This window comes from Fulmarus glacialis, unplaced genomic scaffold (assembly GCF_000690835.1).
Source record: "Fulmarus glacialis isolate BGI_N327 unplaced genomic scaffold, ASM69083v1 scaffold16822, whole genome shotgun sequence".
NCBI lineage: Eukaryota > Metazoa > Chordata > Aves > Procellariiformes > Procellariidae > Fulmarus > Fulmarus glacialis.
Genome location: NW_009196063.1, coordinates 6,832 through 25,910, shown reverse-complemented (window position 1 = coordinate 25,910; position 19,079 = coordinate 6,832). Strand labels below are relative to the sequence as shown.

Genomic DNA, 19,079 nt, shown 5'->3' with positions numbered 1-19,079 from the left:
CTCAATTTAATTCCTTTTAATACTCTAGTGTCTTAAGTCTTATTTTAAATGTTCGGAGTTGCACGTGTTTCCTCCTCTTTTCTTAGGCTGCTCAGCAGCCTCCACCAAAAACAAATTCTTATTTATTCCACGTAATCATGAGAAGGAAACTCCATTATTCCACAAACAGTCCTTGCATCTGTATGCACATTGTATATCCCTTTTGCACAAAACGGGGAGAAGTAGTTCAGGAAGCAGTAAAAAAAAGTAAATCTCATCCTTATATTTAGCAATTAAACAATTGCCCAGTATTTGGTGGCGGTTGCTGGTGTAATCTGGCTTTATATGTCAAATATTGCAGTATGCAAAGCATCTTCATTCAGTTAAGAATTAATGCTGAAGATTGCTTTTGTAAGCATTCTTATATAGTCTTTCTAAAAATAGGTCGATATTTGTCTGAAAGAATCCATTAAACACTTCTTTTGGTTATTGTGAACAGGGAATTTTAGCATATAGTTCAGAAGAAATTTAAAAATGCTTTGGGGATACAAGTCTTGATATGCTGATTCCTGTACCGTTGTGGGTCTGCGTAACTATTGCCAAAAAAAAGTTGTAGTATAAGATGTATGATCAAAATACCTTGAGATGAGTAGACCCAGTTCTTAAACTAATAACACATGGCCACAATTTGTATCTTTTCATGGATAAAAATACAATACTAAACCCAAAGAATTTACAGACGTGCCAAAATTTTGTCCCCGTTTGACTCAGTAACAAATATTTTTCCAATAACAAAGCTATAGAGAACTTGGAAAAATGCAGTAATGTGTCCTTACGTGTTCCCTTTGAGTCTTACGTGTGTGAGTAGTGAATAGTAGCTGATACACATGGGAGAGGAAAGATTGCCTTGGGAGCCTGACGGTTAATTTGTCGCTTCTGTGAGCAACCGTATTCTGAACCTCATTGATCCCTGAAGTAAGTTCTGGCCCAGCCCAAATGAAGAGCAAAGCTCATGATGTGGGTTTTAGGCCAGTTTTTTCCCTTTCTCTCACTTGTGTACGCAGATGCGCAGTTGCCAGTAGAAAGAGCTGCATTTGATTTCTGAAATACCAGCCGGTTGCTCAGTGTTCAGGCAGTGCGGTGTGAAAGCCTCTACAGGCAAGTACTCGCAAAATAATGTTGATGTTCAGTAATTGAAGAAAATGGGAAGGAAAGCCTGACTGATGTGCAAAATATAAAGTTTGATGGTGCTTGTGATGATACTATCTTCAGAAGAAGAAGGGTATTTTCCGTGTTGCAGCATCGGTAATTGCTAATGAAAAGTGGAGGGGATTACAGAGTTCAGGTATGATTTCATTGCAGAAACTTGTCATTTGCTATAAACCCGAAGTGAACAGCCTTGCCTTTTTTCCCCTAAATTTGCACTCTTAAAAAAAGTATTTTGCCTTTATGAGAAATAAGAAATTATTAAAAATGTAAACCGGAATAAAATAGCAAACCGGCAATCTCTACAAATTGCTAATTGACAGGTGTTGCCGTGATTGAAATGTTGATTACTTGGAACCTTGGCCTGAATATCAGAAGAGTTAATTACATGCAATTTACTTCGCTAAGGAGATTATATTACAAAAGTAAGGACAAGACAAGCTCTGGCATGATCACAAGGGAAAGATTTATGTTTGTAACTTCACAATCAAAGAAAAAAGCCCCCAAAAACCTGTGCTGATTTTTTATTGAATGCTGTGATTTGGGCACTTGTATGTGAACTATTATACCTTCCATTATGGAAAGTTGTGTTAACAAACAACAAAAGTGTTACGTTTAATTTTAGAGGTGGCTGTGTTTCACATCAACATGAACTGATTTCCAGCAATCGTCTCGTAAATCATCTTTAGTTCGTGACTGTTTCAATCTAAAGGTATTTTTATTGCGAAACTCAACTGTCCCCTTGGTGAATCAGAACCTGTTAGTGCCGCTGCAGCTTGCTTGGGGTGCTATAGTTTCCCCAACCATCTCATGCTCTACCTGTCATTAGGTTGTAAGTCCTCTCTGAGAAACGTTAGATGAAGGTTGTCTCAGCCTCTTCTACATAGGCCTGAAGGGACAGACACTCATTTTACTTCCCTCATATTCTGGGATAACTTCAGGAGCTGAGGGTGTTGAATTCTGGCTCTCTTCATAGAGGGAGCTTTCCCAAAGATGGCCGTATAGAACAGGGGTTATTTGCGAAGGGAGATGGCTGGTAGAGAGTGTTCTGCCTTCTGCAAGATACAAATGAGATTACATTAGGGTCAAAATCTGAATTATCCTGAAGAAATGCTTCCCTCTCTTATAACAGGCAATCTGCTAGCCTACCCCATTATTAGCCCCCTAAAATTAGCCTACATGAAAACTCTCAGATGATGGTGGAGTGGATGCGAACTGTGCATGAGTTACACGTAACGTGGCTGTCGGATGCGATGGCTAAACCTTTGGTCGTGGTAGCAGGGGTCAAGAGATGCGTTCTGCAGCAGCAGCCTGCATCGGGCGGTTGCAGTGTATCGCTGAGCTTCTTATGAATGTATTGATTCTTAGGAGTTGCAACAGCCATGAGCAGGTATCCAGGCTTGTCTGTGTAGTGCAAAACTGGTGGTTAATAGAGCATTTGATTTGTGAAGTGTGTGAAGCTCCTGACAGCCGTAAAGGAGAGATCTTGAAAGATACTCTCAGTCTGGTAGCCATATGGTTGATGAACTAAAGGTATTTTGTTCACGCTATGTGTGTTGGTATTCATTCTTGAAATCCGGCATTAATCTATAGGTGGGTGTAAATTGCCAAGTTTTATCTTGAATGGGCTGATAGAATTTGGGTTTTGTGGTTGCATTTGTGATGTCGAGTTTGATTCTTGCCAGCGCTGCTCCTTTTTGGCTCAGTAACCATTTAATTTAAATGAACGGCTGGTGCATTAATTCTGAGGCAGTGTAATCTCAGTTCTGTAGGAAAATGGCTGTCAGCCTATGGTTCACAAATGGCTGGGATTTTGTGACCTATATCTAGGGGGTTTCTGAAAACCTGTCATCTGCCAATGGGGTTAACTTTCCATATAGAGGACTGCATCCTTCATTTGAACGTTTTACAAGTATCTAAACCAAAGAAAAGTTGGAAACCATTGCTTTGCAACAAACCTTATTCTCTTGTGACTGAATACATTTGTCGCTGGATATGTTCTGTTTCTCTGCTCTGGCTTCAAAAGTAGAGAGCTGGGGGGAAGAGGAGTGCTTTCCTCAAGGGCAAGGCTGTATAGCTTTTGCTGCTGGAAAGAAGACTGTCTGAACTCTTAAGGTGTGCTGCACAAATTATTTTTCTCAGGGGTTTAGGTGTGCTTTGTGCTGTGGGGAAAAGATGGGGGACAACTGTAGTGTCAAGTTAACATAAGACTGCTTGTTTTGGTTACAACATAAAGAGTATTTTTTTTTTTACGTAGAAAAGAAATGCAGATCTAAGACCTTCCAACTTATTTTTTCTTTTTTTCTTTTCTAAGCATGACTAATTTGGGCTAGTTGAAACAGGAACATAATGAGGTACTAAAAATGTTAGAGCACTGCACTGCTTATACTAATTAATGTTTCTGTGGAAATAGTTTAAACAGAAATAAGCATGTGTGTAAGTTTACTTAAACCGGAAGGGAAAATGTTTTTGTGTTTTTGCCGAACTCCTACGCCACCTTTCTTTATCTGCCCCTTCCCAGCAAGAACTGGCTGCTCCTGGCCACGCACTCGGGGTGCATTTGCAGTTTACTGTTTCACAGCTCCTTCCAAGGGACAGAGACTTCCTGGTGCCTGAACAAAGCAATGATTTTACACGCAGTTTCTGTTAACCACTTCTAAAAGGGTCGGGCAGAATCTCCAAATCACTCCAGTTGTAGAAATATTCATAGGTGAAGTGTAGGTACGAATCACTTTGATAGTATGCATTTGCACCGAGGAAATGCATTTAAACCCTTGCAAGTAATCTGGAAGAAAAAAAACACAAAACAACCAACAACCATCAATCTGATCCAAATTACAAAATATTTTTAGACGTGATCAAGGAAAGCAAATGTTAAATGGAGGAATGCAAGTTAGCTGGCACCAACGGTGCGAAGTAATTGCTCAAAACCAGTGTTTCTAAAGGGGTTTTCTAAAGACTAATGCTAGGCCCGGTTCAGCTTTACATTTTTCTCTCTGATTTCAAAATAAATCACTTCTAATAAATTTGCCCATTACATGGAGATTGGCTGACATGGGAGGTTGCACATAGCTGTCTCCATTACTAAGTAAGCTGGGCCATTTTTAATAAAATGTCTTTTACTATAGATAAATATGAGATCGTATGTCTGAAAACAGAAAGCAAATTCTTCATATAAAGCGGGGTGTCTGTATCCTGACAAACGGCTATTGGCAAAATGATCTCTTGAGTACTGCGGCAATTTACAGTGACTTTCAGTGCTGTATTGAAAAGGCTTAGGGAGATCCTAAGCGGAACAGAAGTGATGAAGAAGAGTAGCATGTTGGTTTGCTTTGGATATTGTACTTATGAGACTTGTAATGGGCTATTGCCTCCAGTTCTCATGCCTGATTTTTCAACAATCTTTTTTTAAAGTACAGATAAGGTTTAGAGAAAACCCACCAAAATTCTCTTGGTGCTGGAACAAATTCCTTAAGGAGAAAATTAGAGGGTGTTCTGGCTTACCAAAAAGGATTGAAACGGGCTTAATTGCAGCATGCTTCCACAGGAGGAAAATGTCTGGTTCCAAAGGACTTCTAATATAGCTGAAACACCTGGAGAAAGCATCATCAACTGTGAGTTGCAATTAAGACAACTCAAAAGGGACATGAGGCAGTATTTTTGATGGTATATGTGAATAACCATTTGAACAAGCTCAAAGAGAAGTGACAGGTTTATTTTTTAATTGCAAGTGGTGATGCTCTCCTGGAGAATGTACTTAGCCAAACACAACTCATTGAGTACCGTGTGGGGGGCAAGAAAATGAAATTTTGCATCTTCTGGTGTAATGTGAGATAAGACATATGACTCGGTTGCCTGCTCCCTCCCTAAATTCTATTGAACTGAAAACTGCCCTATATTTTCTTTTAGAGTATTTACTTGTTTGTTTGTTTGTTTGTTTGTTTTAAAGTAAATTATGAATATTTTTTTTAAATCCTCCATCTTTAATACATCTAGATCTGTTGTATAAGATTTATCCATAACAGGATTATCTTCTGTAGTATTTTGAATTCATTGTTAGGTATAACGTTCTTTAAACATACTCAGAGAACTACTTTTTTCTTTCTTCCTCTCTTCTATATACTGTTCCCACTTTCTTGGAGAAGATTTGAGTCAGAGACTTTCATTTGCAGCTTGAACCTTACCAAGTTTCTTTCCAAAATTAACTGTTACTCTCTCATAAAACACGTATTCAAACTTTAATCAAGGGATTTGAAGATATCCCTGTGTTACTGGCTAGGCACTTCTAGCCAACTGTATTACAGAACTGAGTATAAATAAAATGCCATATTACAAAGTTTTGGTGTTTTCTTTTGACTGCTGTTGAGTTGGTGAGGATGATTGTTGTATCATGAGACTTTTGATGAGACTTCCACAAATGCATACTCTGGTTTTAATCAAACTTTATTTTTAAAGGTGGGGGAAACAAAACCGAAAGTGTGTGCCTAAATCTGCTAGTCTGAATTGCAATCTGCTTCCTTCAGTTGATATTCTGTACAAAACTGACCGTACATGACTGCTTTCTCTAACGCGTGTGTTTAATCTTCAGATCTCCGATGGCCAAGGAGATGAGCGGTCAGAGTCTCCCTATGAAAGTGCTGATGAAACTCAGACTGAAGTGTCTATATCATCCAAAAAATCTGAGCGAGGAGCAGGAACAAAAAAAGAATATGTGTGTCAGGTGAGAGATGTTAGCTGGGGCAGCGAGCCATGTTTTCTGAGGGTTCCTAGAAAAGGTCTTTTTAAATATGAAAATGACAATATTAGGCGTGTCTGAGATGTCTGTTAGCGATGAGGGTGCCATGCCAGTAAATGGAATTCTTCATTCTTAATTATTTTTTTTCTTGACCTCCAATAAGTGACTTAGCCTTTCTGCTTGAGTTTCCAGATCTGCAAGATAAGCATAATTTGTACCTCAGAATAAGTGCATGAGTGTTGCCAGGTAACTAGTTAAATGATTGAGGAGAGCTGCTCACTTATCTGTTAATAAAGAGGAGGAAGTAAAACCCAGTGGGTTTTGTGCTTCTGCGTGCAGCAGAGATTGCAGTGATGCATTGATAGCAGCATGCGTGTGGCATGCTAATTGAAAGCAAAAAGCTTTCTCAAACTATTCTAGAAGAGTTCTTAGATTATGAAATGATAACACAATACAAATGGACAGATCAAATTTGTTTCAGCGAGACTGAGCAAGCAGTTGTATTTCCATTTCTTGGACACAGTGATGATGAGGTTATATCTATCTTTAAATGTTGGCTAATCCCTTAAATTCTGCCAGCATTATTGTTCAGTTCATTTTTAGTTATGCATGTGTCATTGCTAACCACTCGGATATAGAAGTATCATTGTGCCACCTAGATTCATTTCCTTTTGCCAAGGAAAAGGAAAATAAGGATGCTTTTTAACCCTACTCAGATGCATCAGTGTGCTCAGGGAAAATTTCTTAAAGCATTTTTTTCTTTTCCTTTTTTCTGTCAGATTGTATTTACTCATGAACCGTGGTTCTATGAGTGATATTTCTAGTGGTTTACTGACTCTATTAGCTGTTTCGACTGGAAGCCAGGGCATGTGATGATACTTGTAAAATTATCTTTCACTTGTTAAATTTTATTTCAACAACGGGAAAAGAGATTTTGAGAAGCAATATATGAAAAGGAATAAAGAAAACAGTTTTTTCCACATATGAACTTTTCTTTAACATTCAATGCCTTTGTGTTGTAAAAGCTGTGTGAAAAAACAGGTGATCTCCTACTGTGTGAAGGACTTTGCTATCGAGCTTTTCATGTAAGCTGCCTTGGGCTCTCTGGAAGACCAGCAGGAAAATTCATTTGTAGTGAATGTACATCAGGCAAGTTTGTCCCTTTCTATTAATAAAAAAAAAAAGTTGTAGTTTTCCCATACGTTGTTCTAGGAAATCATCCTGGACAGAGTATGTATCTCTGGATTTATCCTTTGGTGCCTGACAGGGTGGGAATGTGCCATGTTTTAGAAAGCTCACGCTGTTTTCAGTGAGAACTCTCCTGCAACTTGGCTGATTTAGTCTGAATTCCATTGCCTTAATAATTGAAGAATATTTGCTCTCTGAGTACAATTACAGATTAGATTTAAAGTCTGTCACAAAGACTTAAGAAATCCTAGGAAGAAAGCAGCAAGTGAAACGTTTTAAGTCCTTTTTCAGTCCTTTGTGTGTCTATATCAATCTTTTGCTCTTCCTATTAAAAGACTTATTGCTATTAATTTCATTTGCTTTTAATCCTATAATAACTGCTTGGAAGTTCTTATCTTAAAACTTTACGTAAAAGATTTGCATTCTTGCTTATAAGCTCAGTTCAGTACACGTGGTAGACTTTGTTGGAACAAGGCTGCTTCAAAATAAAGCTTTTCCAAGCGGTCCAGAGAGAAGATTAGAGGATACTTGTCCTTGGTTTGTGGACTTACCTCAAAATTCACAGGATCATGGACAACCCATCATACTAGTTCATTGCTCTAAAAAAAAAAAAAAAAAATTCTGAGGCTTATAAATAAGAACGTAAAAGCAGATTGGTGAGGCTTTGGGTGGTGGTGTGTACACTTTAACTGCAATGGGTTTGCATTGTAACTTTATTTTATCTGTATCTGAACAGATTAATATTTAACACTGAAGAGTTAAAGTAAATAGATTGCTGCATCAAATAATAGAATTTGGTTTGAGCTTGTTTAAAAAAAAAAAAAAAGAACAAAAGCCACTCCCCCATGCATAACAAAAACTCACAGCAGAAGCATTTTAAATACACAGGTTTGGATGAAAAATTAGTTACATTATTTTTATTACTTTTGCCACTAGGTGTGCATACCTGTTTTGTGTGTAAAGAAAGAAAGGCAGATGTGAAACGCTGTGTCGTATCCCACTGCGGAAAATTCTACCACGAAGCTTGTGTGAAAAAATTTCATCTTACTGTGTTTGAGAACAGGGGGTTTCGATGTCCTCTCCACAGCTGCCTAAGTTGTCATGTTAGTAACCCCTCACATCCACGAATTTCAAAAGGTAGTTTCATTTTACGTTTTTATGACTGATGAATTAAGTCTGTTTATGGTATGTTAAGGTAAGGAATCTGTCCATTTAATAGCTGCTAGCTGCAATTTTTCAGGCATGCATGTACTATTGACTGAGTCAGAATTTTTTTTTAAGTAATAATTGCATAATTTTTAGTCAACATTAGTATTTACCTTGTTTTCTTTTTTTAACTAGCTTTCAATTATCTATAGTTAACAATGTTTTCTTCTCAAGAGAATGAAATCTAGAGTGCATATATGATGATGAGAGACAGGCTGAGCAGAGTGAGGACAAGACCTGTGAATGTACAAATACTGCAGCAAGGCTCGCCGAATGTGGAGACATTTGATTCTCTGCATATCTTTTGCTTTGGGCAACATCTGTAGGCAAAATTGCATGACTGAGAAAAGCCTGTCTACCCTGGTGTGCATAGTTAAAGCCTTCACATTCGAATATTATAGTGCTTTAAACTCAGTGTAAGGTTCTTTAAAAACCTTTGTTAATTCAGTATTGTTGCTAAATGCAAATACACAGGCTTTGAAAACACAATTGGTGTATTTTTTTGTGTATATAGACTACCTCAGGCAGTAATACTGGTTTTTAGCTCAAATAATAAATCAGTTTTGTTCAAAAATAATACGGCAGTATTCTGCTTTGCTAGGAAAGATGATGCGTTGTGTTCGCTGTCCTGTTGCATACCATGCTGGAGACGTTTGCATTGCTGCGGGATGTGCAGTCATCGCTTCCAACAGCATTGTTTGTACGAATCATTTCACTGCCATGAAAGGAAAAAGTCATCATGCGCATGTCAATGTGAGCTGGTGCTTTGTGTGTTCAAAAGGTAAACTGATGTAAAACTCTTTCATAAATGCAGCATCAAAACATTTTATTCTTCAATTTAGATTTCATTTTACTAATCTGTTTATAGAAAATTATTAGCAATGTGGCATATTAAATTAGGCTCCGTTAGGTATTGAAATAACTTCAGGCTGGCTGGTGCTGCTTCAAGTTTTGAGTATCCTTATTTTGCAGATACAATTTATTGAAGAATGATTTTACTTGGACTTTGTCCAGCAACCAGAAGCCTGATTTAATTCTTTGCCAGAGACGTGTAATGAGAAGTATTTCTCTGTTCTTTCCCCTGTGTGCAATGTACTGAAGCTTTTTGTGTTTCTTTATTGCTAATACGTAATATTAAAACATAAATATTTTAAGAGTTGCTTTTAGTTTAGCAGCAGACAGCCAATTGAATCAGTATTAGTTGTTGCTGGGAGTGCCACTAATTAAGGGTGTTTTGGTTTATGTTGTATAATAAATTTATTTCTTATTGAGAACCACAAAATGCATCGTGCTGATTAAACTATAGCAGTGAAAGTTTACCTGATTTGTTAACAAATTAACATGCAGGATAGCAGCTTGTTAAGCTGCAGCTAACTTTCCACTTGATAATTCATGGAACAAACTAACGACCTCATTCCCTCTCCCCCCAGGAAAAAAATCATAAGAGAAATCTGTTGTTAAAATTTTGCATACAGTGAAATATTAATATATATTAAACTATGTTAAATATATCATAGTCATTGAAGTAAAACAAATTAATTCTAATTGGCGGTGCATTATTCTGGCGTTTTTATCACTAGCTTGCTTGTTATTTTGTATGTATTACTAATCCAAGTCTGCCAGGCATTCAAATCAGTACGGACCTTTTGGGTTTTGTACACAACTAAATTATATGTATTTGTTGCAGGCCAGCATGTTTTAACCATTTATTTTCTAACTGAACCTACCACATGTGTTATCGCACTGCTTTGAACCTGGTTGGAATGCAAAACTTTTATTTCTGTCTTGATGTTTTTCAACTTTTTTTTTTTCCTCTCTCTGAAGGAGGAAGCTTGTTGTGCTGCGAGTCATGTCCTGCAGCGTTTCACCCAGACTGTTTAAACATTGAAATGCCAGATGGGAGCTGGTACTGCAATGACTGCAGGGCGGGGAAGAAACTCCATTTCCAGGATATTATTTGGGTTAAACTGGGAAATTACAGGTCTGATGAACGGATTTCTTTTGTTTTACAGTACTGGCATGTTTAATTAAGGATCATACAATTGGTTGCTTCTGTAGGCCAGCCTTGCTGCACATAGATTTCTCATTCCTCTGTAAACTAGGGACCCCATCTCCTTGCAAGAGAGTTGTTGCTCTCTGCCAAGGCATTACCCATACAGGACTCCTTGTAGTCTTCTGACATCTGCTTCCAGTGTATGAGCCTTCAACTCCTTTTGTTTCAGAGATCTTTCAAATAATTAAGCTGGTATAACTTGTAATTGGCTAAATTACTACCTTGCAGGCACGCAGGTTGTCAGTGTTTTACACTTCATTGAGATTTGAGTGAGATAGAGGTGGGTGGGGTTTATCCTAGAAAGCATTAATAGCTATTATCAGCTGTCTCTTGATCTTTGACAATTACAGTGATTGCAGACCTTAGTAAAGATGGTGTTTTTGCTAACCAGATGCAAGGAGCTTTATGTGTATGCTTATCTTGCAGGCACGCAAAAGTCCCACAGATTTGAGTGTCGGGCTTTGCTTTTCTAGCCCTGTCTTCTCTCGTTGCCTAGTGAGTCGGGGAGGAGGAAAGAATTTTAAATCCACTTGGATCTTGGAAATAATCAGTTACTGCTGCTTAGGGTGATTTTGTTAAACTGTCTCTTGCAGAAAGAGCTTGACTAAAATGCTGTGTGTTTTTATTTGTACTTCTGTGCTAGGTGGTGGCCTGCAGAAGTTTGCCATCCGAAAAACGTTCCCCCAAATATCCAGAAAATGAAGCATGAAATCGGAGAATTTCCTGTGTTTTTCTTTGGTTCTAAGGATTACTATTGGACGCACCAAGCACGGGTGTTCCCTTATATGGAGGGAGACAGAGGGAGTAGATACCAGGGGATCAAAGGAATTGGAAAAGTCTTCAAAAATGGTACATAACTAAAAGTAAACAAAATAATCTTGTGATATGCATGCTTTACTTTCTTCACACATAGCCTTGGGACAGGTTTTGTACGTTTGTTTTACAATATTGAATTTAAAAAATTGTTTTGGTGTCTGGGGCAGCAGTCATTATTACTAACTTTGAATGAAACCATTATTTTCATGGCTTGTAAGAGAGTAGCATCTAATTGGAATTATTTCTGATGATTTTTACTTTCTGGAAAGGAAATATTATAAGTGTAACTGGAAGACAGAAAGAGTAGATTGATACATCTGTTAAGAGTATTAACACTCCAGAAGCATTGTTTGCAAGAAAACTGAATGATGGAACTAGGAAATAGAAAATGATTCTTTGTTTAACACACATGGGGATGAGCAAGTCGACCTGGGGGGGAAGTAATCCTCTTTCTAGCATTTGTTGATACAAGAATCTTTTTTAGCTTTGCAAGAAGCTGAAGCTCGATTTCGAGAAATAAAGCTACAGCGAGAAGCCAAAGAAACCCAAGAAAGTGAACGTAAACCTCCACCATACAAGCATATTAAGGTACAGTTTGAGGAAATTAGACTGGATACTCAAAGGTCTAAGCCAACCCTGGAGAGGAAGAGCTGAATGGTGAGATGGGGAGGAGAGGTTGTAATGATGTGCTGGTAATTGTGCTTTTAGAATCATGAGATGATGAAATTTTGCTTCCATTGGAACATCTAGTGTTGCAAAAGCAAATTAGTAACCACTGTAATAACTCTTACAATAAATTCAAATGTTTTAAAGTGATGTTTGAACTATTTTCATGTGTTATTCAGGTGAATAAACCTTGTGGTAAAGTGCAGATATATACTGCTGACATTTCTGAGATTCCCAAGTGCAACTGCAAACCCACAGATGAAAACCCTTGTGGCTTTGATTCTGAGTGCCTAAATCGGATGCTGATGTACGAATGCCATCCACAAGTTTGTCCAGCGGGAGAACGGTGCCAAAACCAGTGCTTTACAAAACGTCAATACCCTGAGACAAAGATCATCAAAACGGATGGGAAAGGGTGGGGTCTGGTCGCTAAGAGGGACATTAAAAAGGTATGAATCATTCTTGCCTAGCAAAGAATTGGTGACTTGTGATGCTGTTTGTGGGTTTGGTATATACTTTACTAGTGATACGTGGTATCTTTCAGGGAGAGTTTGTGAATGAGTATGTCGGTGAGCTGATTGATGAAGAGGAATGTATGGCAAGAATCAAATATGCACATGAAAATGACATTACCCACTTCTATATGCTTACTATTGATAAGGTAGAGTATTTTACATTTTCTTCTGTTATTTAACTGTAAAATGATTTCCTTCTGTTGATCACCTTGGTAGGGCACTCTGCTACCTGTGATGTTCCACAGTTTCATATATTTACAATGTTGTATCTTCTGTGGCTGCTTGCTATATATATATATAAAAAAATGCATATCATTAGTTCTAACTATGTAATGTAATAAAGTATATATCAAGGTCTATAAATTGTGTTTTTCTGCTTGAAATCAAGTACAGAAAAAGTATTTATCTGCCTAGTTTTAAAAGGAAGTATGAAGTTTCAGGAAATGGAATCATAGAATAGTTTGGGTTGGAAAGGACCTTTAAAGGTCATCTAGTCCAACCCCCCTGCAATGAGCAGGGACATCTTCAACTAGATCAGGTTGCTCAGAGCCCCATCTAGCCTGACCTTGAAATGATAATGATTACAGTTGAAAGAATTAGTTAGCAATCTTTTACTAAAATTTCAGCAACAAAAAAAAAATTCTCACTTGAGAGTAGTGTGGAATATAGTTGTGAGGCTGTGTCCTGTAATGGGCATTTAATCTTTTTTGCAACTACCTGTCCTTTTCTTTGTTTATAGCAAAAGTAGGCTTCTGCTTTTGTAGAAACTCTTTTCTGAAAGCACTGTCTGCATTAGTAGCCAGCCAGCACTTCACAAACCGATTCTGCAGCAAATTAATTCAGCAGATTAATTAACGCAGGGAATTAATCCAGCATCTGTCATTCTCTGTGCATACCTCTGAGTATTTTGTTCCCGAGAAGCATAAGAAAGTGGAGAACCCGGACAGTAGGGGGTATTGATTATATACATTATATTGCTTCAATGCCCAAACAGCTACTTAGGAGAAAAACAAGAGTTGGCTGTCAGTCCTGCATATTTTTTCAGTCCTAATCACCCTTCTTTTGCCCGAAACGGTCCTCCTCTGTATTTCCACAGCTACTGTTTTCATTAGTCCTGTAACTGAGGAGTTCCTGCACAGGAGTTATCACCTAAGAAGGATGAAACCATGTTTCTCTGAACACTTCGGTTTCTCACCCCTCTACTAAACTGACACACAATGTCAGTGTGTTAAATATCTGAACTGAACATGTATTTGACTCTTGCCGTAGTTAATAAATGATCATTGTGGTTCTGTCTTTCAAAAATGCCCGTGCCATTATGAGGCTGAGCTGCACGTGCAGTTAGAGTGGCTGGATTTACGTGCACATAGTCATGACAATCATACATGGGCATTATAAAGATGAGTTAGAAGGAAACTGTAATAATTGTTCGTAAATAAGCAAAGCTATCTTAAGCAGCCCTGCAAAGAATCACAGTTTCAAAATTCTTCTGGCTATTTCAAGACTTTATTTTATTTTGTTAATGTCTGGTATGTTTGGTGGAGATAGAAATTAAAACGCAATTGTGTGTAGGGATGGGATTTTTTTAGTTTACCAAGAGCTTGTTTTTGTTTAAACTAGGCTGATTTGGGGAAAGACAGCTGGTGAGAAACTGGTAATCTCTGCAAGTAATCATGCAGTGACTTGGTAAATACCATAAAGCACAGTATTTGTAAATGCGTCACAGCTTTGTGAATGCAAAGTAAAAGGTAAATGGACTGAGTTAGAGTTTTGAGGCTTTTTGGAGGGTGGGGGCTCTTAAGATGACCACCACGATGCTCACAAGAACACTTATCCTGCCACGTGGCTGAGATGAGGTCTGGGAAAATGTGAGCTAGAGCACGAGTATTGCTTTGGGAGTGTCACATTCCAGGCCACATGAGACACTACAGTTTTCAATACAACATGTACCATCGGTTTGCTTGTGTGCTTCTTGGTAGCAACACCATGTCTGTTTTGAATGCAACTACTGAAATAATTTATGAATTTTTTTTTTTTTTTGAGGGGGGGAGAAAAAACATTCATTCTGTTGCTGGTTTGATCTCCAGGACCGTATTATTGATGCTGGCCCCAAAGGAAACTATTCTCGTTTTATGAATCACAGCTGCCAACCAAATTGTGAAACTCTAAAATGGACAGTAAATGGAGACACTCGTGTTGGCCTGTTTGCTGTGTGCGATATTCCTGCAGGTATATCAGTTTATGTTGGTTTTGGTTTAATTCCCTAAGTTAAACCTTTTGCACAGTTATGAGTGGGACAGTCATGGTTTAACTGATTCAGTGCAAATATTTTTGTAGAGAACTCAGCATGTGGAAGAGGTGCTTTGTGATCTGCCTTTTATTTAATGTTTCTTAATAGTGAGTCCCATGGCTGCTTTTTGTTGCTTGCTTCGAAGCGAACACCGAAGAACCCCTAGTCAGTATCCGTGCATTCACTTTGTGTTGTAGAGCATAGTTTTTGTTCTAGAGATCTCAAACAATATTTCTGTATCTTTTGTTCAAGTGATGATAATAAACTTAAGGAGTGGGGCAAGAAGGATGTTTAAAAATGTGTATGTTTCGGTTTGTGTACACACATGAGCGTGCACACACATATGTATCTATTTATATCTATAACTATATCTACCTGTCTAGATATATGGATATATATAACGTGTGTGTGTGTGTAGACCAGTTTGTGAAGTCAAACCGATTTATTTTAAAATGTAATTGCATAAGACATCGTGCTGTACTGGCATCTAGTTAATCATTGTCAGTGCCTATGAGCAGTAAAGAGGGGGAAAATCCTATGATAATAGATCAGCAAGCAAGTACAAAACCAGAAGACAGATAGCGAAACCTTTATTTGTTTGTAATAATTTTAATAGACTTTGTTACCTCGTCCTTCATAATGAAAGGGTATGTCTTATCTCACTCAGGGACGGAGCTGACTTTTAATTACAACCTTGACTGTCTGGGCAATGAAAAAACAGTCTGCAAATGTGGTGCCCCAAACTGCAGTGGATTTCTTGGGGACAGACCAAAGGCAAGTAATATGTCAAGAGAATTTGACAATGTCTTGTCAAACTACTAGCCTTGTTTTTCTTTTGGGGTATGTGTGGGTAGACCAGTTTTATGTTATGATAAGGGTTAATGCTGCTTAAACAGATGCTAGCTGTCCTCTGAGAGAAAAGCTTACTGTTTCCCTTGCTGGGAAGATGGAAACATTCTTTTGCCAGACATAACCTTGGTGCTAAAGAATACATTTTTATGCTGTAATAGTACAGCAGGCGATACTGCTTTTGGGAACACCCTGAAATATTTTCTCCCACTTTCTCCTATGAGAAATTAATTACTTTAGGTCCTGAATAAGAAATATTGCTAGCTACTGGTGCTAGCTTTTGGAATCAAAAGCATATAAAAGAAGGGGTGGTAGAGGGAATAACCTTCCCAGTCCTGTTTGAAGTATGAAGGAGGGGAAGGGTTGTAGGAGCTAGGAACTAAGAATTAGCCTGACTATAGCCAGTGAGATTATTCTGACATTGCAGTTAATATTTCCCCCATCTAAACCTTAAAATATGATTATTTTATTAAGATTCGTTAAAAATCTTTCAGTTGAACTGAAGAATTTAAATAAAGTTTTGAAATGTAAACATAAAGAAAAAATGATACCAAATTACGTCAAGAAATGGCCTGTATGATTCATGTCAGGTTAATTTAAAACCTGTAATCCTGGAGAAGTTGATGGGGCTTCCTGAGGGACTGGCATAGGAGTGCGAGGGAAGGCACAAGTACTTTCCCAAGAGAAAAAAAATATCTCCTGTGGATGTAGAAAGGCTGCACCTTTACACTGCTCAGTATCAGGCGCTCCAGAGGATGGACTTAAAATCTCCAGAATTCGCATAGCTGTTTTTTGTTAAGGGAGAGGCTTAAATGAGGTTTCACATAAGCTTGTGATCAATTTATCCAGCCAGCCATGAAGAAGTGAAATGTTACACTTCATTTTTGCAGGGCTGTCTGCATTGGTAGATAGAATAGGCTAATTTTAAAGAAAGTAGTTAATGATTACCGGGGTGAGGGGGAGGGAATGATGGTAGGAATGTTGAAAAAACATCCAGAATGAATTTTATATGATTTGGTGAAGGAGAGTTGAAGTGCAAGCAGCAGACTGTCAGACTGAAATAGGGATAAGGCTTGGTATATTCTTTTTAGCATTATGGGCACAGTTACAGTTCCTGAAATTCTGCTGTCTGTTCCTCAAAGAAGGGAAGTGGAGGCTGTTTTTAATAATTCCAGCATGAGTGTACATAACTGGAAGAGAAAAATGGATATTGAAGTGATTGGTGGTGCAAGAACAAAATGGAGATAAATTAGCTGCAAGTAGATTAGACTGGAAATTGGAAGACCTTTTTTCAGTCATAAGAAAGTGGAGGAGCTTTCCAATAGGAAGGGATTGTAGGGACAAGATCTGATTTCAAAATGACTTTTTACAAGGGTCAGCATGGGTTTTTTATCAACACAGATAGGCACTGTGAGGCTCTGGACAGGTCTGTACCAACTCAAATTTTTGCCTGTGTGCACAGCCTGCCAGGCATACCAACAGTTTTGCTAGGTTGTGTAATACTTTCCATTTGCAAAACTGGCTTTTAGAGATTTGCATCTTATTCTTTTAGAATTCTTCCACTAATGCCTCAGAAGAAAAAGGCAAAAAGACCAAAAAGAGAACACGGAGACGCAGAACGAAAAATGAAGGGAAGAAAGAATCTGAAGACGATTGTTTCCGTTGTGGTGACGGAGGCCAGCTGGTATTGTGCGACAGGAAATCCTGTACTAAAGCTTATCATCTCTCCTGTCTTGGTTTGGTGAAACGTCCTTTTGGTGAGTCGGCTTGCCTCTTAAACTTACGTAAATAAATAACTTGTGCAGGTACCTCATTTATTGCACTGAAACCTTGTCAAGAGTGTCTTCTTGAAAACATTCTTTTCATCTGGTAAGAGCATCTGGTTTGTGCATCATGTATGAGCTCTTCTTGAGTATGGAGACAAAATGACGGCCTTCCTCTGCCTCTGGCAAAATAAGCCTTTTGTTTTACAAATGTAGGTAATTGAGTACATCACTTGACAGGGCCACAGTGCTACTACTACAGGAAAGTTGATTATATCTAAGAAATGCATGAAGCCAATTGAGTTCAAGCCAAAAGAATAGCAGCAGCATCTGGAACAAGGCGAGTAGGAAAATGTTAAAGGCAGCAGACACTGGGTTGCTGTTCCAGATACCACAGGAGTTACCTGGTTCCACAGTCAGCAATGTCAGGTGGGATATGAAGAAGTGAAGCAGGTAAAGCCTATTATCCCAGAAACAAGTAAAACAATGACTGGTAAAATATGCTGGGGCAAAAGAGCGTCTGTAGGTAAAGGCCATCAGCCATCCCTGAGCAAAACTTGCAAAAAACAGGTGAGCGTTGTAACGGTAGGCAGCAGTTGACTGGATGTTTGGATACTCTACCAGTCTGCAAGTTCTGTAAAATGCTATTGAGTAAACTTCTAGCTGGAGTTCACTGCTGTATTTAAATGATAGGATGTCAAGTCTGCCACTTACCGCTGTTAGTTGAGCTTTAGAAGTATGATGTAGCATTTTGATTTTTTGAGATTAGCCAGAGTAGTTGCAGTCTCATCTAGGTTTGTCAGGAGTCGTGCGTTGTTCAGCTGCTAAACCACAAAACTTTAAAAGACGATGACACGTTTTACTTCCTACTAATGCACTCTTTGGTTTCGATCGCAGGGAAGTGGGAGTGTCCTTGGCACCACTGTGATGTTTGTGGCAAGCCTTCTGTTTCTTTCTGCCACTTCTGCCCAAATTCTTTCTGCAAGGAACACCAAGACGGGACAGTACTAAATTCTATGTTGAATGGACAGTTATGCTGCTCTGAACATGTTCTTGGGGTGGATTCTGTTGAAAATCAGAAGACTGAGAAACCCCGCAAAAAACTGAACAAGTTGAAGCCTAAGAGAAAGCAGAGGAACAGATGGATGAGAGCTGAATGCAAATAGTCATGGACTGCAGTTTCTACTGCCAACACTATCTTGTAGATAAGTTGTGAATATGACCAGGGAAGGACACAATTTTACATATATTCTGTAAAGGTTACATGGGGGGGATTTTTTGTTTTGTTTTGTTTTTATAAATCCACTGAGCCAACCACAGCAGTCTTCTGCTGCTTCTGCACTGATAACGAACTGCATAGTTCAGAAAATTTCAGGACAAACCAAACTTATTACTCAGCATTACAGTTACACTTGAATTGTTACGAATGTAAAAGGTTCCCTCCAAAATACTTTCAGATTGGAGGTAGGTTAAAATCAAACCAGGTAGACGTAAACATAGATTTTTGAGATAGTATTTGTCAACCAACAGATGTTAAAAATAGTATATCCTTGAAAGAAGTTATTAGCTCTCAAGTCCTTTTAAGTAAGAAATGGCTTGGTCTGTGGTCCCAATGAGATTTGCTTGCCTTGTGTGTTTTTGAGCAAGTGCTTGAATGCCATTCATGATCCAGGTGCGTATCTCGCTATAACCACACCCATAACAATTTGTTTGTGCTCTTATAAAATAGCTCTCCAATGATTCTTAAACAAACATGTTTTTAAATATCCTTCCACCGAGAAATATAGTGTGTGGTGGGAAAGGCACACCCTGT

The 19,079-nt window shown here is 38.3% G+C and overlaps 1 protein-coding gene across 1 annotated transcript in view; it reads left to right on the top strand.

Annotated features, from left to right (window-relative positions):
- Nucleotides 1-18,539, top strand: part of WHSC1 (Wolf-Hirschhorn syndrome candidate 1) — a 60,468-nt gene extending 41,929 nt beyond the window's left edge. The window contains exons 9-21 of the mRNA XM_009572090.1: nucleotides 5,774-5,905; nucleotides 6,946-7,069; nucleotides 8,045-8,245; nucleotides 8,916-9,095; nucleotides 10,139-10,295; nucleotides 11,011-11,216; nucleotides 11,668-11,771; nucleotides 12,029-12,298; nucleotides 12,394-12,510; nucleotides 14,452-14,593; nucleotides 15,322-15,428; nucleotides 17,056-17,260; nucleotides 18,164-18,539. Coding sequence (XP_009570385.1) covers nucleotides 5,774-5,905; nucleotides 6,946-7,069; nucleotides 8,045-8,245; nucleotides 8,916-9,095; nucleotides 10,139-10,295; nucleotides 11,011-11,216; nucleotides 11,668-11,771; nucleotides 12,029-12,298; nucleotides 12,394-12,510; nucleotides 14,452-14,593; nucleotides 15,322-15,428; nucleotides 17,056-17,260; nucleotides 18,164-18,432 — 2,214 coding nt within the window. The 3' untranslated portion in view covers nucleotides 18,433-18,539. The remainder of the gene's footprint in view (nucleotides 1-5,773; nucleotides 5,906-6,945; nucleotides 7,070-8,044; nucleotides 8,246-8,915; nucleotides 9,096-10,138; nucleotides 10,296-11,010; nucleotides 11,217-11,667; nucleotides 11,772-12,028; nucleotides 12,299-12,393; nucleotides 12,511-14,451; nucleotides 14,594-15,321; nucleotides 15,429-17,055; nucleotides 17,261-18,163) is intronic.
- The last annotated feature ends 540 nt before the right edge of the window (nucleotides 18,540-19,079 follow it).